Raw genomic sequence first — 26,941 nt, forward strand, 5'->3', positions numbered from 1 at the left:
CTTTAGCCTGATGCAGTTAGGAGTGATATCGCTGTCGTCCCTACACCAATTTAAAAACACCAGTCGATTGATCAAATTTGAAACTTGGATCTTCAGCTTACCGTATTGGTTACATCGCTTGTGGGTCGAATCTCCATGAATTATCGTAATCCTTTCTTTTAGGATTACACGGTGATCAGCATTCATTTTAAAAATTTTATGGAATTTACAACCGTGTTAAAAAATTTTTTTATTATCCCGACGTTTCAATCTTCACATCAAGATCATCATCTGGAGCATACATAAGTATACAGAACAAGCTGAGTTACATCATTAACTGTAAGCTAGAGAAACAATGATTTGATCACATGTTATTCTACTGGCGTGACCTCTGGTGGAAAAAATCAAGATGATGATCTTGATGTGAAGATCGAAACGTCGGGATAATAAAAAAGTTTTTTAACACGGTTGTAAATTCCATAAAATTTTTAAAATGAATGCTGATCACCGTGTAACCCTAAAAGAAATGTACATGTCAGGAATTTGTAACATACCTGAGGTTATGTTATAGGATATGATAGTACTACATGAAAAATTTACATCATTACTAACTCCCTATCTACAATTTTCCTCTAAATCAATCTGTTACCTGTCAAGACTCTAACATTATCAGATTTTATATTTCCATCTTCTAAGGCACTTTTTACTGTATCAATCCACCTATATCTTGGTCTTTATCCTGCCAACCTGGCAGAGAACACTTGTTTTGCTAATCTTCTCCCATTTTGTTTTAAGTGACCATACCACCTGAGATTGGCTCTGCTAACACATTCCTGGATACTAACAATGTCAATTTCTTTCCTAATATCCTCATTTTTAATATGATATTGCCATTGATGCCATCTGTTCACACCCATAATCATTCTCAGGACTCTCATATCTGCGGTCTCTAGTCTTTGGTCAAGTGTTTTACTTCTAACCTCGCTCTCAGATCCATAAGTTAAAATCTGCTTAAATACTGTCTTGTATACAGCTAATTTAGTGTTTTGACTAATTTCTCTCTTATTCCATTTAATTTATTCAGTTGACTTCCCCATACCAGCTTTGTTGATTCTGTTGTCTATTTCCTTATTTAATTTATCATCTTCACTAAAAATTGTGCCTAAAATAGATATACTTTGTATACTTGTTATATTTCTTGTTTTTTCTTCTTTACTTCCTTTCTCCATTTTGCTAGTATTTCTATTTTAAAGGCTACTAAAAAATAATCTGAAAAAATTTCATTTCCTCTGTAAACATGTACATCTCTCACATGTGGAACTAGTTTCTGATTAGTAATGATATAATCAGTTATAGATCTTGGTTCCTCTGCCATTCCAAGTATATTTATTTATATTCTTTTTTTGAAAAAAAGTATTGGTTAATTATTAAATTATTGAAAGTACAAAAGTGTTAAAGGTCTTGACCTTGTTATTCATGCAAATTTCTCCATATTTTCCTAAGACATTTGGGATTGGATTATTTCCAGCTCTAGCATTATGATCTCCTGCTATTAATGTATAGTTCATTTTTATTACATTTATTTAACTGTTTTTGTAATTCCTTATAAAATTATTGAGAATCCTTTTTCCTATTTTCTTCAGGGGAATATACTCCTATGATATTTAAGTAGCTTATGTTTGTTTTTAATTTAACTGTTATAATTTGACCATTTACGAAATTGTACTTTTGTATTCTATTCTTCCATTTATTATCGATTAAAATGACAACACCACTAGAAAATTAAATTTAATTTTAAACTGGAAAATGATCCCTAAGGATGAGATCTTGCCCAAACATGTTGCTATTCATGCACAAAAAAAAATGTTATTGAACGTTACATGCATCTACAAGTGAAGAAAAAAAAGTGACTGATTTGCTATATAACAGTGATCTGGAAACTAATGGTCCATACAACTGTTATACCTGAGGTATGCTAGTATACCCAGCATTCTTACACCTACACATGAGAAGGCAGCCATTGTTTATAGCACATAAAGTGTTGTATTTGAATTTTCATTATTTATCCTCTTACACTGATGATGGATTTTGAGACACAAACCAAAATATTTATAATTACATTATAAATTGTTAACTGAATGTTTGCTGTGGATACATATTTCGTAATATTTTCAGTTCATAAAATCATTTCCCTCAAAGTAATTTTTTTTCATGCCTGCTTCAGGATATAACCACATATAAAATACAACCACAACACCCAGTGTTGAACAGTCTGCATAGAAATCCTTTCCTGACATTAAAATACATTAAAATCTTTTAAGCCAGTTGTCTTTGGAATTCATCATAACTTACTAGGTGGGAAGAGAGCAAAAGAAGTATAGCCATGATTACTCTAAATACTCGTAATTAATTTCCATTAGATTCTTAGGCATGAAATTTGTACTTTCATGTCTCTTATTAAATTAAATAACCAATTGATTAACATACAAAGAACTTGTTTGTTATCCATAGATCCACCCATATCAATAAACTCCCTAAATGGGAGCTGCTGTGCAGTCACAGAAGGAGGGAGCCTTTGGTTTTCTAGGACTTTCAGATTGAAACTTTTTTTAACAACAATAATATTATATTTTTCCCAGTGTAATTACACATAAGATTGCAAAAAAAAAAATAAAAAAGATTAAAATAAAGACCTAAAGTTAAAATTTATCAAAACTTATGCACACAAACACTTCCGGACTGTACATGGCCATTCACAGTTGAGAGAAATGTAAACTTAAAGATGCAATATTAAATCATAACTGCATAAAATAACTTTATAATTAGTTAAATTTAACATAAAATTAAAAAATAATGATTCATTCATTAGTGTATAGGCTAGAGCTAGACTACCATGAAGCAATCATATCAATTGCACTAGGCTACCATAAAGCAATCATATTGCTGCTTTTTCTTTATCGATGGATGAATTGTTATACCTGTAAATAAATACATGTCCGTAAGGAGATGTGCTTTGCATTATAGGATACTAAGGCAAGTGATGTGAAGCTTAGTCCACCTTTGCCACGAGTTGCCCCAGTCCTGAAGATACTTAAGGTACAAAACTTGGATAAAGGATTAAACTAAATACATAACTAATTACACTAATTACACTTGGATAAAGGATTAAACTAAATACATAACTAATTACACTAATTACACTTGGATAAAGGATTAAACTAAATACATAATTTATATGAATTTCTTTTTCACAGTATCTTTTAATTTTTGATGTCTAGTGTTAGTAATATGTATAATGTACAGTGTTTTGTATCATATAAGATAATAGGTACTGACAGACATAATTTATCAATAAATACAGTACAGTACTGTAAATGTATTTTCACTTCCTTATGATTTTTTTTAATAACATTTTCTTTGCTCTAGCTTACTTTATTGTAAGAATATAGTATATAATACATACATACATACATACTGTACAAAATATCTATTAATCAACTGTTTATGTTATTGGTAAGGCTTATGGTCAACAGTAGACTATTAATTAATAGTCTACTGTTAAAAAAAAACACAGTAAAAAGACTTAGACAGTATTATTCAGAATTGTATAACACCACAGCACTTTTGAAAACATCATTACATGAAAATCAGAAGAACAGGAAGAAGAAGAGAGGATTCGAGAAATACAAAAGTTTGAAATAGAACAAGCAATAAAGAATATGAAAAATAATGGACGCCAACAGAAGGTTGAATTATAATAGATAATGATGACAGCAGCTGGAGAAATGTTAATAGAAGGACTAAAAAATCTTTCTACATATATATAAACTACTTATAAAAATAATAACAAATGGAATCACCAGATCATTAGGTAAAGCTCAGCTTAAATAAGGCAGATTCAGAAGGGATTTAGCACTGTTGATCATCTGTCGGCATTGAATTCAACTTAGAGAAAAATGCAGAGAACACTACTTACCATTGTTTTATAGACTATTAAAAAAAAAAAAGGCCTTTGATTCAGGCGAAAAACAAGCAATCTTAATTAGCAATAAAGAAACTGAGAGTAAGCCAAAATTATATACAGTTAGTAAACAAAATATATGAAAAAGAAATTGATAGTATCCTTATATACGAAGAAAACAGTTAATTCAAAATAAAGGAGTGTGTCAAGGAGATACTATTTCACCCAAATTATTGAATGTGGTATTAGAATACATTCTAAGTGATCAATTAGATTGGAATGACAAAGGGATTAATATCAATGGTAAAAAAACAAATAATTCATAATGCATTGATAATACAATCACAATCAACAAAATAAAACTAGATGAAATTATGAATGAATTAAAATAGTATCAAATAAAGTAGAATTATTCATAAACTATGAAAAAAATAAAATATTTTAGACAAGAACAAATAACAATATACAATAAAAAAAAATAGAGCAAGTAAAAGATGAATATACCTTGAAAAAACTTTTAGATTAGGAAAAAGAAGCATTTATGAAGAAACAAAAAAAAATTTAGCTGGACTTGGGTGGCTTTTGGCAGAGTAAAAAAATTCCTATGCAATTAAATCTGAAAATAGAGCCACTTTTCAGCCAATGTGGCATCTCAGTTATGATACAGAGCAGAGACATGACCAATAACCAACTGTAACAGAATAAGTGAGCATTAAATGGAGAGAATCATGTTGAACATCAGACTATAACACTAAGAATGAAGATATAAGAAAAAGCAGGAAATTGGATATAGTGCAAAAAGATATTAAAATGGAAGCAGGCAGACAGGACATTGCAGATGAAAGTGATCAGTATGTGATCCATATGAAAGAAGATAAATGCCTGAATGACTAGAGAGAGTGAGAGAGAAGATGAAAAGATAACCTAGTGAAAATGATTGGAGACTGGTAGCATTGGGAAGTCTTCAACAGAGAAAGATGGAGACAAATGAGGGAGCTCTATAACCAAAAATACTTATAAAAGGGGCATAGAAAAAGAAGAGATGGTTTTTTTAAGCATCCTCTACTAAAGTGCTTAACTTTTGATATTAGTAGGTGAAAACATGAGTGACCTGAATCCATTATTCAGAAAAGTTTGTTATTGTTGATTGTGATGTCTTCATTCTTAGGACACAAATAGATAAGAGGATTTAAAATTCAGAAGTGATCACCACTTAGTTTTAAGCAAGATACAAAGAATACAAATTATTTAATTTTTTCTTGAATATCATAATGAAAAAAGTAAGAAAGTTTTGAAACAGATCAGTTAAACAGCTTTTAGAGGTGAACTGCAGACTCAAACATGCAAATGCTATTCAAGAAAAAATGAAATAATTTGAAAACATGAACCAAACTGTGGAGATTCACTGAAAAACTTGAAAGAAAATATTGACTGATTCAGCCAGAGAGGTATGTGGTAAGGTTGTTTGCAGGGATAGAAAAACTCAGAACTCCATGGTAGACTCAGGAAATTAAAGAGGCATCCAAGAAAAAGAAGAAAGCATATTAAAAGTTCCTGACAAGTAAGTCAACTTGTGCTCTGAGACAGCACAGAGAAAAAAAAAAAAAAATGTGAGAAAGCAAAGTACTGTACAAAACTAGCTAAACAAACATTGTGGGAAGACTGGTAAGAACATAGCAAAGAGATATCAGAAAGGTGGCAGAATATTCTGGCAGTTATTGAAAAAAAGCTTAGAAATGGAAGAAAGCATACTGTAAAAGGAATTAGAGATGATAAAGGTGATATGAAAACAGAAGCTAATGATATTCTAGATGTCTAGCATAATTACTTTGGAAGATTGCTGAGTGAAACGAGCAGTGACAGCACAGTAGTAGTAAACATTTAAGAGAAGCATAATTATCATTAGTACATATTAATACTTTAAGTAGAAAAAACATCAAAAACCTGACATATGGAAGAGCAACTGTACTAGACTATTTTCTATCAGAAATGCTCAAATATGGAGGCACCAAAGTTTTACAGTGGCCACACCTCATCATTCAGAAGGCTTGATTAAAGTACTAATCCAGGTGACTGGATTGGTACTTTGTGGAAGAGAAGTTTGAAGAATAATAAGCTTCTTTTGGACCAAATAGAAGTAATCAGCATGGGGGGGGGGGTTTGCTTTCAGAGAAATCATTGGTATATAAGACAAGGATCTGAATTTTAAGTTTTTTTGATCTGGGAAGGCATTTGACAAAGTGTCAAGAGAAAAGCTGTTTAAAATGCTACAATTATGATAGCATAAATGGGACATTATATCAAGCAATACATAGTCCATTTGAGTTGCAAGTCAGCAGTTTGAATTGAAAGAAGGTACAGGAAGATGGTTTGTAGAAAGACTTATGTGTTTGTCATACATGTTGATTAATTTTAACGGTATATATTAGAACACAGACTGATAAGTAAATAATTAATTTATTGAGTTATTGCTGATATTCTAACCGGCATCTTCAGAGCACAAAAAGCATTTTCCCCCTGATATATTTCAACTGTTTAAATTCACAATACATGCAGGATATTTTACATGGAGAGGAGAAATACAAGATGGGTAATGTGAGAGTTCTTGGGACAGCTGTGGGCACCCCCCTCCTTTTTAGCCAACTTCTACGTAGAACACCTGGAAAAGGTAGCTATCAATACAGCCACTCTCACACCAACGCTTTGGCTACACTATATTGACGATGTGCTTGCTATTTGGCCACATGGCCCAGACACATTGGATACATTCTTAGCACATTTAAATAGCCAATACTCAAAAATCCACTTTACAATGGAACTGGAAGCTAACAACTGTCTGCCCTTCCTGGATACACTAATCACATGTCTTCCGGATGGTTCCTTATCATTCTCAGTTTATAGAAAACCCACACAAACAGGGAGATATTTACACAAACAAACGCATCATCACCCATCCCAACAGTATGGTATCCGGAAAACACTAATCCACAGAGCAAGAGCAGTTTGTTCCAATGACAGTGCTCATACTGCTGAACTCGCTCACTTAGGCCACACCTTCTTAGCCAGTGGCTATAATCCCCGTGAGATAGACAAAAATACTAAATGCTCCCAGAAATATCCCCCACTGTCCACCATAGAGAACTACAGCAAAACAATCACCATCCCATACATTAAAGACAAATCGGAAAAGATATCTAGAGCGCTCAATAAACATCAACTATGCACCGTATTTAGGCCATATGTCAAATTGGCTACTCTCATCCATTCACCCAAGGACAGCATCTCTCCCTTATCACATCCAGGAGTCTACAAGGTACCCTGTTTGTGTGACCAAGCTTACTACGGTCAAACAGGAAGAACTGTGGACATCTGCCTCAGTGAACAGAATTGAGTCTGGCAGACCATGCTTTGGATACCCTTGCGCACAGGATCAATTGGAAGAGAACTAGAGGCTGCACAGAAGCTTTTATGGGTCAGAGAGATTGTTCTTGGGGTCTGCAGGGGCCTTGGGACATACTCTGGAACTCAACAGGTGTGACTGTATGGATTTGCCTAAGATTTGGGAGACAGTCATCTTAAGACATAACTAATACCTGTTATCTCTCTCTTTTTTTTTTTCCTTTTCTTTTCTTTTTTTTTTTTAAACATAGGGGATGCCTAATTAGGACTTTAGTCTTTGTTTTGTAGTTACAATTGTTCTAACTAGTTTCACTATTGTTACACCAGATTGTTGCAGGCATAACAAACTGTATTTTGTGCCCTGAAGATGCTGGCTAGAATACCAGCAACATATCAGCAATAAGTCATTAAATTAATTATTTACTTATCAGTCAGTGTTCTAATATATACCATCAAAATTAATCAACAGGAAGATGATTTGATGTTAAATCAGCTGTAAGACAAGTGTACGCATCATCTCTCCACTGTTATTCATCATATATATATATATATATATATGGATCACATTATGAAGGAAAAGAGCGATATCAAGATTTACAATATTTATCTCAGCTATTTACTTTATTCTGCTGTATAGAAATCAGCAATAAAAAACAAAAGTATTGCAAATAGGCAGAAATATTGAAAAGATCAACTGCATCTTGAATGAAGAACCTACAGAACAAGTAAATCATTTCACTATTTAGGCACAGTTTTTAGTGAAAATGGTATATTAAATATGGAAATAAACAACAGAATAACAAAGCTGGTATGTTAGGGAATCAGCTGACTAATTTTATACTGAATAAGAGAGAATTTACTGAAAACACTGAACTAGCTGTACACAATACAGTGTTCAAACCATAATTTAACTTATGGATCTGAGTGCTAGGTTGGAAATCAAACACTCACAAACTGAAACACAGATATGAGAGTCTTGAGAAACAGTAGGAGAGTGAATAGATAACATCAGTAGCAGTATTATATTAAAAGCGATACTATTAGAAAAGAACTTGTTATTGTTGCATTCAGGAATGTGTTAGCAGAGATCTCAGGTGGTATGGTCACTTAAGCAGAATACTGAAGGTATTAAACTTAAACTGCAATACAAGTATTGCAGGAAAAAGACCCAGGGGAAGACCAAATGGATTGATATAGTAAACAGAGTTTTAGAAGCCAAAATATAAGAACTGATAATATTGGAATCATGACAAATATGAGATTAATTTGGAGGAAAAGTGTCAATATGAAGTTAATAAGGATGTAACATTATCATATAATACTATTATAATATCTTGTATATAACCTTAGAGTACATATCAGGAATTTGATGATGATTGCATGGAACTCTGTTTTGCAAATTGAAATAGATGGGGATGGATATGAAACTAGTGACATGGATACAAGGGTGGCATATATATAGATACCAATGGGGGTCGTATATGGAGGTGTAGAATTTAAGAGAAACCAGGTGACTAAAGGTGTGCTGCAGAGCTCTCTACTTTGACCTTTACTGCTAATTTTTACATAAATGATTTGGAAAGAAATATTTAGTCATTTGCTGATGATGATGATGCAAAATTGGGTAGCATAATAGTGTAGACAGCTTATAGGGTGATTGATGAAGCTGGTGGTTTGGGGATGTTGGTAGATAGAGTTGAAGTTCAGATGGCATGTTGCTAAGGTAGCCAAGGTATCTCACAAGATCACCTGGTTTTTGAAGAACATATTAACAAGATAAGATAAGAAAGTTGTCATATTTGATAGGTATATGATGTGTGAATGAGTGGAATGGGTTGCCGGAGTCAGTTTTGAGTGCTTTGTCTGTTAATGGGTTCATGGAGAGGTATGATAGTTTGTATGGATAGTTTGGGTCTCTGGATGAATCTTCAGACTCCATGGAGGCATCCATGCAATAATAATAATAATTCCTCTTGATACCTCCATCTGGGATTACTATGTTTAGGTCTGGGTTTCTTGGGAATGAGGAAGTGGTGGAGAGGGTTCAGGGATGAATGACCAGGATGGTGGTGGTCTGTGAAATGTTCCCTATGATCGAATTCAGGTGTGGGTGGCAAAAGTTGCATGGTAGACAGAAAAGAGGGTATATAATAGAAACATTTAAGTTATTAAAAGGTTTTATAGGATCTGTGCAGAGGAAATATTTCAGCACTTGGCTAGAGTGCTGAATGGAAATATACATTCCACACACTACTCTGAACTGCCATTCCCTAACTAAACCCTGGTTCTCCAAAAGATGTGCCAAGGCTGTACAGATGAAGCACCAGACATACCATAACTGGCTTAAATCAAGAACCTCATCCTCCTTTAGAGCTTATACCAAAACCCGAAAAGATGCAAAAAAAAAACAATCAGTACTTCCAAAACAGAGTTCGAAAGAGCAAAAAGCAGGAAACTAGGAGCCTGTCGTCCAAATGGCACCTGAGCCTTTTGGTCTCTGGCCAAAGCAATTGGCCATAACTTCTGCCCAACACTACTCCCACCCTTATCATAACCAGATGGCTCTATTGCATAATCACCCACAGAAAAAGCCAATCTTCTGGCTTCAGACTTTGCTTCCAATGCATGCATAACTGATGATGGTAAATGTCCCCCAACCATTCCAGATACCCAACATACAATGCCGCTATATCCTTTTGCCATGATGAGATCAGAAAAATACTGTTCAAATTAGACACAAAAAAGTCTCCTAGCCCTGATTGCATTTTCTCCCAATTGTCCTGAAAGTTTGCGCACCAGAACTGACTCCTATCCTATGTTGCCTATATATACTCTCTTACTCCACTGGAATCTATCCCATAAACTGGAAATTGGCCTATATTCAACCCATTCCCAAGAAGAGTGACAAGTCACTGCCATCCAACTACCATCCTATCTCGCTTACCTCAGTCCTGTCTAAAGTAATGGAAAAAATCGTCAATTCCCAACTCCTACACTACCTTGAAAACACACACCTAATAAACGACCACCAGTATGGATTCCGTCGCTGTTGATCAACAGGAGATCTGCTCATATATGTCACCCATCTCTGGACAAATGCCATGGAAAAGTTTGGCAAATATCAGGTAGTTGCACTTGATATACTTGAAGTGCAAAAGGAATATGAACAGTTCACGATTTTTACTTCCTGTGCAAATAAATATATGTGAGTAAGCATTATGCAGTTAACAGTTAAGTCTGCATATACACTGCTTGGAAGGAAGTCACCATACACCATAGTGTGAGGAACAAACGACCATGGCACCCACCTTAATAAACTGTAGGTCCTCTTTTTGTTGCGATTGCTGAAAAGAACTGTGTTGTGAATTATCCTACAAGGGCATACTTTTCACAAGCATATGATAGCGATCAATGGGGGTTTTGGAACATTCTTTCTGTAGGTAATAAGGTCCTGGACTGTTGTGGGACAGATGTCCATTGATCTCACCCAATGCTCCAGTTCATCCCACAGATGTTCAGTAGGGTTGAGATCAGGGCTCTGTGGAAGCCAGCCAAGTATGGTGACTTTCATGTCCTCAAGCCATGCAGTTAAGCAGAATCCTTATGATACAGTGCATTGGCTTGCTGAAAGAGATAATGAACATTTCCTTAGAAATGCCACAAAGTATGAAACATTGCATTGTCCCAAATGTTCAGATGCCTCTCGTAGTTCAATGTTCGTGGCACCACAAACAGAGGTCCGAGGATAAACATACCATACCATCTCTAAATTTCAGGGTTATACACTCTGTAAGAAATGTTTACCGGGCATCTGCCACACCCATCCATCTGCTCGATAGAGGATGTAGCATGATTTGTCACTCCATAACACAGCTTTCCAAGCTTCCACATCCACACTGTACATGCTCTTTGCACCACTGCATGTTGGTTTGGATAATGTGAGACTTACATATTATATTGCAATCCTACCATGGAAACTATTTTTGTGCAAATTCGTATTTCAGTCAATGCCCGAAACTCTGCATTCAATGGCAAATGGCCAACGAATGGCTTTTTATATTATCCTTCATAACACTCTACAGTCATGTTCGGTGAGTGTGGTTGGTCGTCCACTGCAGGTAGCACATGCAATTGACTCTATGGCACTTCCATCTCCATATGGTATCTCTGATTGTTGACCTGTGATGAGCCAATTTGTCACCAATTTGCCCAACAGATAGGCCTACAACATGGCATCCTATCACAATGCCTCTTTCATACTCCATGAGTTCCCTTCTCTCAGCCATTTCACGTGAACACAGTTGCACTGACTTGGGAGCATCATATTCCTCTAATTTATACACACGTGACTCGTTACATGCCACGATGCACCTTGCCCATGGGGGGTGTCCATTGACTTCTTTCCAAGCAACGTGTGTGATTTTTTTTTCCCCCCTGTGATATCCTCCCATGAAAGTTATAAACGTGTACGTTGCCATTGATTGTGGATAGACTTAAGGATTAAATAATTCAAAAATTCTGGTCTGGTAACCAAACATGAAACTTTTCATACTGCTTCAACCTTCAGTAAGTAGGGCAGTTAACACTGGATAATCAGAATCATCTATCAGATATCTGTGTTACAGGATGATTCAGATTAACAGCTTGTTGACCAGAGAGCAAAATTGCTGTACACTCACCCTACTGGTCTATCATTTAGTGCAGCAACTTTAGCTACATGCTTCTTTTTTTTCCCCTAGAGTAGCAAAGTAATCAATCATTTTTATTCTTATCAATACTAAAATAAAAGCAGTTTGTTATTGCCGCACAGTCGATTAGTAGTTACTGTAGTTTAGTGTCCTTCCTTAGATAGGACCAACATTTCAAGCTAATATTCATGTTACCATAACAAACCCTCCAATGACAATCACAGTTAAGATTCTTTCAGCTTTCTGAATTAATAATAATGGATATTGCTGCAGCAATATTCATTATTATTAATTTTGCTGTTGCATGCCTTTATTTATATAGTGAATGATAAATCGTTATCATATATTACGCTTTTGCACAGGCCCATACTTTACCACGTAAGCTTCCATAATCGATAATTCTATGGAATAGGTTAGTTGCTCCTTATTCCCGGTAGTATCCCATGCCTGTCAAAGCGTGTGTTCACAGCGCCTGGTTTGCCTGCTTTGCAGGAGGAAAAAAACCCTAGGATAAACTGGGGGAAAAACCCTGCTGTTCATGCCCAAGACCGGCTAACTTGGCTATGGCTGAGGAAGATCTTTAAGCTCCTCACATTACCAGCGGGAATCGAACCTAGGACACTCCTTCCCTAGGCATATGGTTGTGAAGCACGTAACCACTAGGCTAACTGCACGGACATAAATGATAAATATGGCTCAATATTAGCTCTTCTCAGTTCTGTAACTGGCCAAGCATTTTGCATTTAAAAATTTGTAATTCTGTATTGCTCGAAGAATGAAAGATTAGTTTACATCAACAAAAACATAATATATATTTTTGGAAAGAAGGAAATTACCTTTCTTCTTTGAAATCTTATGAAATCAGAATGAAAATTCAAATGCTATAAAATGGACTGTTTTAAAAATCCTGTTTCAAAGAAGCTTCCATGTTGTTATTCAAACAAGGAATTTGTAAAGTTCAAGTTTTAATGCTTTAAAAAGGCAACCTCACCTTTTGAATAAATCATATTGCTAACTTGATTATATCACAAGATATATCTTGTAATTGTACCTATTCAAAATAGGAGCATTTGATAGGTTCATCTTAAAATTCCTTGGCCAACAGAGAAAGCGCTCATAGTTGGCAAAAACTGATGTGTGTGTGTGTGTGTGTGCAAATGCACACGTGCACACACACATTGATTTCATTGCATTGCAATATAAAAGAAATTCAAGTAACATATCTTTGACAGTTTTGTTTGGTATCCTCAGTGTGAGTGAAAGTAAACCAATAGACAACCACCTGTTTCCTGAAGTGTGTAAAACAGTGCTTGTTTGCTATGATAACTCTTTTCACATTGTTTATACAAAACATGTATGCTACAGTGATAAATTTATTTTATTATTTTATTATGTGTTTTGTTCTACAATTGTTTTAGCCCAGAATTTTTTGTTCTTGTTGTTTTGCATTGCTTTTTTTTTCTGTTTTGCTTCTAAGAAAGAATTGCTGAATGGAACACTTCTAAGTGTTCCATTCAGCAATTATATCTAAAAGTGAGTTTTAGATATTTGATGGAGCATTGATAATAATAATAAAGGGATATACTAAGAAATGTTGCACTCATATGAGTATTTGTGGGAGGAGAGGTTGTGAAAGTAACATTGGGAAAGAATAAATTGTATTCAAGAAGATGGAGGATTTTCTTAGAAAATTGACTTTTTCATAAAAGAAATACATCAACTTAACATTAAAAAATGCTCACTAAAAATATTTTTAACCCTTTAACTGCTACAGTCGAGCACAGAAAAAATGGCGACCTTCCTGTGATCGAGTTAACTCGATTTGAACTCTCAATGTGTGATACTCATTTAATTTAGTTTGTGAAAGCATTTGAATTCAGCAGGCTTATAGTGCCATCTCTTAGGATTAGAAGGAACTAATTTTCAAGCTTCTGTCTGCTTTGTGGCACTATCTTCGTAAAAAATTGTGAGACCATGCACAATGTTATCAGCGCCGTCCTTGACAATAGGAGCCAGGCGATCACATGATGCAGTGATTCCAGGATTAGTAAAAATGGCTTCGACAAGCAGACAGCAGTGTTCTCTTACTGAGGCAGAATTAGTAGAAGTATTAGAAACTTTACCTTCCAATTTATCAGATTTCAGTGACAATGGTGATATTTATTTTTTAGAAAATAGTTGATAGTGAAAGTTCAGATAACAAACCACCAGCACCAGTGCATCAGCGAAAAAGAAATCGTACTGACTCTTCATTGATTCAATGGCATGATACATATTTTTGTCCAACAGTTCAGCGATTCAATAATGATAATTCAGGTATATCAGCAATTATAGATGATGGGTTTTTTTTTTTTTTTTTTGATTATTTCAAATTATTTTTCCACCTTCATATAATGCAACATATTGCAGATGAAACTAATAAATATTATGTATTTTTGACTCAGAAACTACCACCAGCACTCCAATCTCGTTTGCAATCTCGTTTAATACCACTTTCCTTCATAATGTGAACCATGTAGATAATGAATAACAGAGGGGATAATGTACATCCTTGTCTCACACCACATTTAACATTAAACTATCTAACTGTACTTTCTTCAATTCTAACTGCTGACTTACAACTCAAATAAAGACTTAGTATTGCTTGACATAATGCGCAATTGCCACCATATAACTGTAGCGTATTGAATAGCTTCTCTCGGTACCTTGTCATATGCCTTTTCGAGATCGACAAAACTTAAATACAGATCTTTGTTATATTCCCATGCTTTCTTAACTATTTGGGAAGATCTGATCCTGACAGCCTCTATTTGGCCTGAATCCAGCTTGTTCTTCATGAAGCTTTTCCACAATTCTTCTCAACCGTTTCTCAAGTATACTTGCATATATCTTATCAGGAACACTTAGTAGGGAAATACCTCTGTAATTCTCACATTCGGTTTTATTTCCCTTTTTATATATGGGTACTATTAGAGCTCTACTCCAATCATCGGGAATTCGTCCTTCTGTCCAGGCTCTCTGAATTATGCAGTGCTGCAACTGTAAGACTTTTATACCACCATACTTCAGCATTTCTGGTCGAATATCATCTACTCCTGCTGCCTTTCCACATTTCAAGCCTTTGATGGCTTTTTCTACTTCAAGTATGGATATGTATTCCTGACTGTATGCCTGTTGAGTGTTTTTTTACCACTGTGCTATCAGTGCTTGTTTCATTTAGCAATTTTCAAATTAATTACTCCATACTTCAAGGATATCTTTTTCTCCTGTTTTCATATCACCTTTATCATCTCTAACTCCTTTTACAGCACTCTTTCCTCCATTTTATGCTTCTTCAACAACTTCTAGAATATCTTATCACCTTCTTGATATTTATTTTCTATGTTCTTGCCAAAGTCCTCCCATGACTTTTGTTTACTAGTTTTACACAGTGTTTAGCTTTCTTACATTCATCTCTGTATTCTCTAAGAGCAAAAGCTGAGTTATTTGCCATGAACTTTTGATATGCTTTCTTCTTTTCCTTCACTGCCTCTTTACCTTCCTGTGTCCACTATGGAGTTCTAATTTTTCTATCCTTGCAGACAACCTCACCATATGCCTCTGGCTGAATCAATCAGGGTTTTCTTCAAGGCTTGCCACTGAATATCCAAGGTTTGGTTCCTGTTCTCAAACTCTTTCATTTTTCCTTCAATAATCTTTGTGTATTTTAGTCTACAGTTCACATCTGAGAGCTGCTCAACTTTTATTCGCTTTGAAACTTTCTTACATGTTATTCTTTTCAATATGAAATTCAATTTTATCCTCCTCAAGATTAAATAGTGATTGCTTCCAATTTTAAATCCTCTGTACACTCTGGTGTCCTGCACCAGGAAGAAAACATCACTATCAACAATAACATAGTCAATGAGAACTTTTCTTATTCCTTGCCTCCTCTCTTCATGTGAATTTGTGCACATTTTTATGTTGGGACATGGTGTTAGTAATAACCAGTCCATGTCCTAAGCAGAAATCCAACAGGTATTTGCCATTATTATTAGCTTTTCTCTTTTCTCCAAATTTTCTCAAAATATTTTTGTATGTCTGACAATCGTTTCCTACTCTGCTATTTAGATCCCCAACAAGGACCAACTTTTCCCTTTTCATTGTGTCAATTGCTTTCTCTAAAGCATCAAAAAATTCCTCCACTTCTACCTTAGTAGAACCTTCTGTTGGACCATAGGCACAAATAAGTCTCATTGTCCAATTCCTCATTCTGATATTTGACCACATCACTGTACTTGAGACTGCCTGGCATTCAAGAAGATTAGCCTCGTATTTTGTGTTGAATACTATGGCTACTCCTTCTTTTCCTTGATTGTCATTGCCTGAATATAACATTTTGAATTTTTTGCTCAGAAAGATCTCACCAGTTTTTGTCTTTTTTGTTTCAGTCACCCCTATTATGTCGATCTGATACTTATCTAATTCTTCAGCTAGCTCCATTTCTTTGCCATTCAGGCTTCTTCTGTTGATAGGACTGATCTTTAACTGTGGTGATGTTGAGTTGGGGGTGTGCTTTCAGATTTGTTCCAGTAGCTGACTTTTCGCTGTTCGCCCTGGTTCCCTAGCGAAAACAACAGGCCTTGTTTAACTGGGCCACACTCCAGCCTTCATGAAATTTTGTCACTTTGCACCATCATTTTGTTTATTGGTTTAAGCCAATAAGAATACAATTTGGTCGGCTAAATCCCAAATTGCCAGCCCATCCTCATTCGTTCAGTATCCAGGTAGATATCCAACAGAGTGCACCACGAGAAGGTGAGGATTGGACATTAGGTCAGAAGCCCTGGTCGGTTCTCCGCATTCCTTTAAAGCTTTGACCCTTAAGCACCACAGTAAATATTCATATTATTATAAAATATTTTATAATTGTGAAAATAACTCAGCAAGGAGGGTCATACTGGTTATTTAGTATCTCAGCAGTTAAAATGTTAAAATATTGATTGTGAAGGGTATATAATTGCTTTAGCATGATTATCATGGTCATTACAGTTACTACAGTTTGTAGCTAATAATTACATTTATTTTAAAGCTATAAATATGGAACTATATTTAAATATATTTAATTTTTAAAAGGGGAAAAAAAAATAACCATTTCCTAACCCATTCTGATGTGAGTGAGGTGCTTTAATGTAATATCTGTAAAAGCCATAGACAAATAGCAGTTTGTCTAGACCAGGGGTCGGCAATCTTTTGAGATGCAAGTGCCAAAAATGTCCCTCACAAGAATTTAAAAATTATTCGAGAGCCATAAGTATATTTTTACAAATAAGGATTTGTAAAATAAGGATTTTTACAAATTTAATATTAATATAATAAAGTAATATTATAGTAAATTTATAGTAATATATAACAAGTTATAATATTAATTATATCTTTATTAAATGAAGAAAAAATCACACAAAAAATTGCTCTCATTGGTTTTAACCAGTGTGAGCAATGAGCTTGCATTTCCTTAGAAAGTTTCTGTATTTCTCGTTTGTAACTAGTCGTTTTTAATTTAAGGCACGATTCCAAGTTGGCATCAGTAATTTGGCTCCCCAATTTACATTTGATGAAATTCATGTTAGAAAATGATTGCTCACATAAATATGTAAACCCGAAGATACTGAGAACACCAAATGCAAATTTTTTCAAATCATGATATGAGTCCTGAAGACTACTTCAAGTATTTATTTATTTATTTATTCGTATGGAGTTTCCTCCCTATTTCTTCCCCATCCCTACTGGGGCAAGTTGAGCCCTCCTCATGGGGGATTAAGTATTTATGACTGACTGTAGATCCGTGTGTGTTCATGGGGCCGGTTTGCCTGCTTGCGGGATGAAAAACCCCAGATATACTGGTGGAAAAAACCCTGCTGTCCATGCCCAAGACCGGCTAACTTGGCTATGGCTGAAGAAAATCCTTAAGCTCCTCACATCATCGTTGAGAATCGAACCTAGGACACTCCTTCCCCAGGCATATGGTTGCAAAGCGCATAGCCACTAGGCTAACTGCGTGGATATTTCAATTATTGAAAATCATTGAGTCTGCCTTCTGTAGTTCTTTTATAGCAGTCTGCTTGCACTTCATTTTGCACTGCACTGTGAAATGAGACTGCATTTTCCCTTTTCCAGTTCTTTTATTTCAGTATCAAGATGTACAAATTTGGAGTTCCAATAAGTCTTTGCTTGTCAAGTCCAGCAATTGTATTTCAAAATTAGCCATGTCAATAACAAACAGAAAAAAATTTAATTCCTTCACATTGGCATTAAGAAGATTTGTAATAAAAGCTAGAGTCGCTTTATTATTTCTGAATTCCTGAAACCTTTGAAGAAAAAATTCTCTCATGTTTAAAACTGCTGTCTTGAAATAATCTTTGTTAATTAGGTCATTGTTTTCTCGGCAATATTGAGACAAGTTTGGGAAATGAACTAAAGTTCCCCTTTCTAAATCTTCAGCGAACAGAATCAATTTCTTTTCAAACGAAATAAATTCCTCTAGCATTGAAAAAGCAGTATTTCCCTTGCCTTGTAATTTACGATTGAGTTGATTCAGTTGTGATGTAACGTCCACCATAAAGTACAATTTTTGCAACCACTGATCTTCTGTTAATTCTGGATATTGAACATCCTTGTTGTCGAGGTATAGTTTAATTTCATTTATGCAAGATGCAAAATGCTTTAACATGTCGCCTATGGAAAGCCATCGAACCCTGTTGTACTGGAGAAGATCTGAATACTCGCTCTCCATTTCGCTTTGCAACTCTTTAAATTGTCGATGGTTAAGTCCCCTTGCTATAATGGTGTTGGTAATCTTAATTACCAATTTCTTCTGTAAATGCTTGTGCACAAAGTGCTTCCTGGTGGAGTATACAATGGAAAGTAATCACTTCATGATTAATTTTTCCTTTTAAAATTGAAACAAAACCCTTTTTCACTCCCATCATACTTTTTGCACCATCGATTGCAATTGACACAATTTTATTGAATGGGATATGATTTTTTCCATGCATTCAAGAACGGCATTTGCTATGTCCTCTCCACGCATTTGAGGGTCCGAGAGAAGTTCTTCTCTCGGACTCTCAGATGATACATGTTGCACAAAAAGGGAAACTTGGACTGTGTCCTTGATGTTGCAAGACTCATCTGCCCTAATTGATGAAGCTGATTTAATGTCTTCGACTTGTTGGTTGGTCACATTTGAGGACATTGTAACTGACCTATCTGCTACTATTTTGGCAGATAATGGTATGTTTTTAATTTTATTTAAAATCTCTGCTTTGTTTTTGAAATCCCGAAAAAGTTCTTCAGATGCATTAACAAAACATTTTATGTATTCACCATCTGTGAATGGTTTTCCTCTCTTAGCGATCTCCTGACTCACTACGAAGCTTGCAATATTAACATCATTGGCAGACTCTCCAATAATTAAATACAGAACTTGATTTTTCATCATTTTTCTGAAGTTCTTCACCTGCTCTCTTTCTCGTGTCACCGACACGATATTTTCTGGCAAATGTGGCATGTTTTGTTGTGAAGTGTCTTTCCAAATTTGACTTTTTGTTGTGCACTAGTTTTACTTGGCAAATAAGGTTGGAAGGCCATCTGAGTTTGAGATAAACGCGAAAGATTCAGTCCATTCAGTTTTAAAGTCATGATGCTCATCTGTTGTTTTGCGTAGTTTTTTTTCTTCGCAACCATGTTGAAAAGCACCCTAAACTATATATTTTATTTGACACGTTATATAAATGTACTCTGTAATATAAAATGATAAGCCTTTTTTTTGTAACGTTTTTGTGTTGCGTTTTTTGTCAAGTTATTTGAAACATTTTGAAACTCAGGGACTACCCTGAGTGTCGAGTCTTCAAAATTCGAGTCATCAGAATTCAAGGAGAACCGGTCTACCAGTCCGGAACTTGGGGGGTTGGGCACCCTTAGAGGTCGGGGGGGACCCCTTTCGAGTCATCTGAATTCAAGGAGAACTGGCCTACCAGTCTGGAACTCAGGCGCCATAGGCAGTACCCCCCTTTCGAGTCTTTAAAATTCGAGTCATCAGAATTCAAGGAGAACCGGCCTACCAGTCCCGAACTCAGGGAGGGCGTTGGGCACTGTAGGCATCAAGGGGACTGAGCCCCCTAGTACATTATATAAAAAGAAAATAAAAAGAACTAAGTGATTATTTAAAATAATAAATGATAATAATTCAAAAATATAATAAAAATAAATCTTACCACCAGTAACACGTTTTATTGTAACAGTTGCACATGAAATAAAACGCCGCAGTAAATCGAGACCATCAACGTATCTAAATATAATAAAACCAATATTATATATATATTTAAAATAATTGCCTTTATAATAATAATAATAATTGCCAGGTTGCCTTTATTATCACCTTAATGCAGTTTCTGGATGTACCCAGCCAAAAAAGAATACTAAGTTGCAGAAACAGAAAAGCGACACGGACTCCACTTTCACATTTCGCCATTGCCAATGTTGCCTTGCCCAGTAGAGGTGCCCGTGCACTCACTTATTAATCACTTTGTTTGGCTCCATGCATAGCATGTGCTCAATCATCCCCTCCCTGACATCGTGCATCTTAGTGCCACGAAGTTTTGCGAGACCTACGAAACAAATGAAATCACCAAATTTTATAAATGAAACTATGATAGTTTTATTTTCATTTTCAATTTTACTTCAGAGCCGTATGTGGCTTGCGACCTGCAGTTTGCCAACCCCTGGTCTAGACAAATACATAATTTGTGCAGATTTTTGGAGGGAGGTGTGTTAAGAGTATGGCAAGGAGACAGCTTTATAAACAATTGTGTGAATTTCATACAATGACTCTTCTAGAAAAGATTGCAAGCCAACATTACTTCTTCATAAATACTGGTTTCTAGGATTTTTCATTCAAGCTCTTTTAATTTTACAAAGAAAGGGGTGGGGATGGTGGATTTATATGAATGTAATTCAAAGCTGATTATTGCTTCCTGAGCTCCATATTAACTGAGATGTATATTTTTGTAATGAATAAATAAAAAAGTGAACTAAATTTTTTTCTCATTGTATTGTATCATATTTTAAAATATTTTAGGCAGAATCAAGCAGCTTATTGAATGTTAACTGAGATGTATATTTTTGTAATGAATAAATAAAAAAGTGAACTAAATTTTTTTCTCAAAGCTTTTCTCATTGTATTGTATCATATTTTAAAATATTTTAGGGAGAATCAAGCAGCTTATTGAAGAAGGCATTTTAAAAACAACAGCTATTCGTCTCTTTGTTCTGGATGAAGCTGATAAGTTACTAAGTGATAAATTCCAAGAGAACATAAAGTAAGTATTTTGTATTGTTACATTTTCTTATTTATTGATCCAAGTTTTATGTAAATTATTACTAATAATAATAATCATGACTAGTGAAGTATCTTCATTGTTTTGAAGATAATATACATGCAAACTTTGTTTGTTTAATCTTGGGTAAAGGATTAATCAAGAATATAATTTACCGGAAAGTTGAATTTACTTCAAAATTAAAAGGCATACAGTGCTCTAAAATATTACCAATTTTATCCATTATTTATTGATTTAATTTCTTCCCTTTTTTTTAAATGTAAAAGAATTGGAAATTTCATAGAGAATCTTGTATGTTTCCAATTTCCAGGGCTGCATTTACCATTAGGGGCATGAAGCGCAAGATGGGGACCTCATTCTCTGGGGGAGGGGCTCATTTTAAAACCTTACTCCTCATAAAGAACAATAAAAAAAAAAAACCAGTGTAATTATAGTTGCAAAAAAAATACTTATTTGTAAATATTCATTTCATAATATAGAAACTAGAGGTCGCTGAAAAATTTGTGATGCTTCCCACTTCCATTTGAAATACATTGTTCTTTCCTTAGAATATAAAACTTGCAGGAACTCTGTATTCCATAAAATTCATGTATGTAAGCGTACTATTTCTTTGCTGGACGTGTATATACGTCCAGCAAACCTGGATAATATTCTGTCCAACTGTTGAAAGAACCTGGATAAGAAGCGTAGTTTGACCGTCATGTCCATTAGAAGGTGCAATAATCCTTCACGCTGAAAAGAACACTTAACTATGTTCTGTGGCCTACAGCAAGAAACACAGTTGCTTGCCGTTTGCTTGGTAACCGGAATCTAAGTTATATCAGACTAAATACCTATGAGTTATATTCATTTTGCTGCTTGTTTTTATTGTATAATTATAGTTTTTAATGCCAGCATAAAATAAGAAATCCTTTCATACTTTCTTCACTTCATATTGTATCACTTTGGAAGATCAATGTCACTATCAATTTTTTTTCTAATTATTTTAATCGCCAATACATTTTAAAATTCTCCAAGAACTTGATTGAAGATAATTATTTTTGTCAAACAATTATTTTATAAATCATGAAAATCCAAATCTAAAAATGAATACAGCCTCCATCTGTTCCAAATTAAGTTTCCTATTTTATTCATAATCTTAGTTCAAAGGTTAGTTATCATACGTAAATCTTGAATCATATCCTGTAATGCATAATTTTTATAACGTAATCTGTTGGTTTTTGCATTTCAACTTTCTTGGTTTCCCCCCTAATCACTCATTACAAATCAAAATAAACAGCAGTTATGAAGTCAACTGTTATGTACTATACATATTTTTGGCTAATTTCGATATTATGCAGCAGTTTTGAAGTAGCGATATTTTCCCTACAGTTTATCTTTTGAAACATGTATAGGTGCATGCGTCAAAATGAAATTTTATTTCCAAAATTTTCATAACAGAATTAATTTGCTTTTAATGGCTAACTCCTACCTCCCAAAATTATCACCACACACACACACAAATACTGCTAGATAACGTGCGCACTTTCTTTTTGTTTGAATTCATTATTTTTTCAAAGTAATTGTACTGTTGCAGTTTTAAGCAAGAGACAAAGGCGTAGAATCTCTGATAAAATGCCATTGGATATAAATTAAAAAGACTCACAATCGGAAACCTCGAGTAATGCAGTTAAACACCATTTGTTGTTCATAAAAATAAATAAATAAATCGTTCATAAAATTGAAATGTGCGACCCATATAATCTTATTTTGCAAGGAAAGGAAGCAAAATGTCATATTTATTTCAATAAATGTTATTTAAAAAATATAAATATTTGACATAATATTTCCAATGCAAACAAACATTTTGATTATTTATTTTCACACATGTGAAATTCGTTTTTATTTGGGAAGAGACACAATAAGTAAATTGTGCAGCAAGAAAGGGTCAATCCAAGAAATACAGTGCACATAACTACAATAATCCGTTAACGGTGGGGGGGAATTGTATTTTAACAGATAGAATGCTGATGAAGTTTCATCAGCATTCTGCCTTTATTAGGTCAAAGGGATTTTGAGTATATTTGCAAACAGATATATTCAACATAACTTAGCCAGTTTTGTTGTAAAAAGTGCCGCATTTGAAGAAATATTAGCAGCATAATAATAAAATAGCAAAATTCATAATGCTTCAGAATAACTTGATAATTTTGATAATACCAAAACAAGATGAGACACATCTGTAGAAATCTTATTATTATTATTAGAGTCCTTTTAATTATGAACTCTAAAAAGATATACTTAATAAATTTGTATTTTTGTGTTTTTAAATAAATAAACTAGTTTTATTTTGCCACAGATGGTGTTTGCTTGACTACCTGGACTTTTAGACTATTGTTCTTATCAATATTGTAAAAACTCGATTGTAGCTTAAATATTCCAAAGCACATTACATCGATTTTTTACATAGCTCAAGTCCCATAAGAATGTTGTAAAAAATAACCTGTTTGTCTCTGTATATTTTGTATTAGATATTTTTGTAAATAGCCCTTTGGAAATTAACTGTATATACTTCTTTAATAAGAATATGTTAAAACAAAGGCAATGTTTTTTGTCAGAGCTGTATGTAATAGATCTACATGGCGGCATTAGAAAGGTTGTTTATTAAATTTTTTGTGTATGAGAAAAGGCTTACAAGCTCTGCTCGTAAACACCTCTGAAGTCAGTCAGAAAGGTTCAAACAACTTTCTGATGGTGGGCAACTTACAATCAAAAGAAGGCACAGAAGAGAACAAAGAGCGGGCCTAACTTGAAACTTAAGATGAAAGAATCATGCCGAATTCTTCAGAGGTTACAAACTTCGTGCAAGGTCTCAGAGAAGGCATAATAAAAGGGGACAGAGCCAAGCATATAGAGCTTCCCAGATCCAGACGTTGCCAGAGAGGAGCTTCCCGGTTCCAGTCTTAAGAAAAGGCTTCGAGTTGCCGAAAGGAGATGTTCCAATCGCCGGAGATAAGCTTCCAGATCAGAGAGGAATCCTGGTTGACAGTTGGCAGCAATTCGAGTTATTGGAGGCAGTCGTCCAGGCATTTTTGGCAATCCCAAGCAGAGGAGAAAAGGCGAGATAAATTACCCGAAGCACCTTCGCTCGGAACTTTTTCTTTTCGCTGTGGTAGAATAACTTTTTGCCAGAGCTGTATATGAGTACCGCAGGGTGCAGTTCACAGTCCGCTATTTTCCCGATGAGATATTTCTGAAGCCAGATTTCCTGAAGAAAGCTCAAGAACTGAGATGAGAGAATTGCCTTAGAACTTTTTTGTGCAAGACCTTTGACTGAATGCACGATACAGAGCTTTTGTAAGTTATATACCTTTGTACAATTCCTCTTATAATGTGTTTTAGTTGGAAATTTAAGATTTAGATTAACAGTAACAAGAAGTGTATTAATTGAATCTATTGGCATATTTGAAGTTGATATAGTTTGTAAAAGTAACTTAATAGAGAGTTAGCTAACCTCTTTGCAAGTGTACTAGAAATTTAATAAGTAGAAATTGTAAACAGAGTAAATAAGTTTTTGCGATCATTTTGAAACACGTTCCAGAGACAACAGAGGTTTTTTTGTGTGGTGCTGCTATTTGTATTAATTAGTTGGGTAAGAACAGTTTCTATATCACATAAATAGAGCATTTGAATTTCAAGTTTATTACTAATTATAAATTAAATTGATTTTTCAGTTCATTTTTTTGTGCTTCAAGATTCTAGTTATTTTAGAGTAAAAAAGTGGATGTTAGCAAGCATAGCAAGTTATCGTTACTATTTATTGCCTCTACGTTTTAACTAAAGCTGGAATTATTATGCTTATTACTGCAACTTAAAAAAATCTTGTAATAAATGTTGTAATTCCATAAATATGATGATTTTTGCTATAATTTTTATTACCATAAATTCAAAATTTTTATTTTTAGTGAGAATATCTGAACTTGACAGTTCATGAAGTTCCAATTTTTGCCTTGATTATCAAGCTTAATTTGATTGCATTTAAATTCCTTTTTTTAAAAAAAAAAAAAAAAACTTTTATCCTTATACTAAATTATTACCATACCTTTTAATATTTTTTCGGTATTCAGAATTTTTGTAGCAACTATGATGCTTGTCAAACAAAATCAACGTTCTCAAAATCAATAATCAACACTGCAATTGAAATCTTTCACAGAAAGATTTTAATTACATCTTTAAATTAATTATGATTCAATTACATGGAATATTTAAAAGTGTAAATAATTAGCAAAACAAGTGTTCTCTGCCAGGTTGGCAGGAAAATGACCCAGAGGAAGACCAAGATATAGGTGGATTGATACGGTACAATGTGCCTTAGACGATAGAAATATAAGATCTGATAATGATAATATTGGAGTCTTGAGAAGTAACAGATTGATTTGGAGGAAAATTGTAGATAGGATATTTTTTATGTAGTACTATCATATCCTGTACACCCCTTGAGGGTACGTCTCAGGAATTTGATGATGAAATATTATATATATTTAGAATTACATTAAAAGATTTTAAACTATTTAGAAAATTTAATATTAAATATAAAGTATTGTAGAAATTGCATAATTATTTATAATCCATTGATTATACAGTAATACATAGTAATACCATTGATATAAGTTAGTCATTTATTTATATAAAATGACTTACAGGGTTGCTAGTTTAATATTACCAAGATTTTTTTAATATTAATATTTATTGTATACATGTGAAATTCGTTTATATTTTTGGGAAGAGAGACAGTAAATAAATTGTGCACCAAAAAGAGTCAAATATCATAGAACTATAAAGGAAATTCCAAAAAACGGTAATTAAACTGATAGTTTAGTTACCGTTATTTGGCTAGTACTTGTAAAGCAGTATACTGTATACAAGTGTATATACCTAATTATATGGTTAAAGTAGTTGTCGTAAGAATATATTATTCAATTCGTAAATGTAGTCGGTAAGAATATATTATTCAATTAATTATTATTCTTATTTTACTGTTACTCGTTTATTTTAACAAAACCAAGATACTACTGTTTCTGTTTTTGTATTTTTTAAGCTTTTAACGTAATTGTTTATTTTATTTATATGTTTATTTTGGATTTAATAAATATTTATTTCACTTTTGATAGATTAATGCACATTAATGATGCCAAGAAAATTTGAATCCGGAGATAGTAAAAGAAAACAACTTAGAGAAAATGAAAAATAGCTAAATAGTTAAAAGGGAGCAATTTTATCTTTCTTGCATTCTGAAAATGAAGAATTTCGTAGAACTGAAGTTGTACTTCACAGTTCTCAGAATGAAAACGAAACATTGGTATCATTATCAGGAGGAGATGAAAGTGAAAATGAAGAACATCAAAATGATGTGGAAAACAGAAGGAGAGAAAGAAGTAAATGAAACAAATCAAGAGGATTCTGAAGAAAATTTTTAATCGGAGTCTGTACTTACCAGCAAGCAAGCTATCTCTAATCCTACCGATATAGCAGTGTGGCCACTTACTATTAATGAACAGTTT

The 26,941-nt window shown here is 34.0% G+C and overlaps 1 protein-coding gene across 1 annotated transcript in view; it reads left to right on the top strand.

The window, feature by feature from the left end:
- The window catches only part of LOC150108730 (uncharacterized), a 181,422-nt gene that overhangs the window by 57,864 nt on the left and 96,617 nt on the right, over window positions 1-26,941 (top strand). Inside the window, exon 4 of the mRNA XM_090416184.1 lies at window positions 21,272-21,383. Within this exon, the coding sequence (XP_090272310.1) occupies window positions 21,272-21,383 (112 nt within the window). The remainder of the gene's footprint in view (window positions 1-21,271; window positions 21,384-26,941) is intronic.

The sequence above is a fragment of the Typopeltis vanoorti genome, chromosome 3 (genome assembly GCF_054136105.1).
Source record: "Typopeltis vanoorti isolate ZY-2024b chromosome 3, IOZ_Tvanoo_1.0, whole genome shotgun sequence".
Taxonomy (NCBI): domain Eukaryota; kingdom Metazoa; phylum Arthropoda; class Arachnida; order Uropygi; family Thelyphonidae; genus Typopeltis; species Typopeltis vanoorti.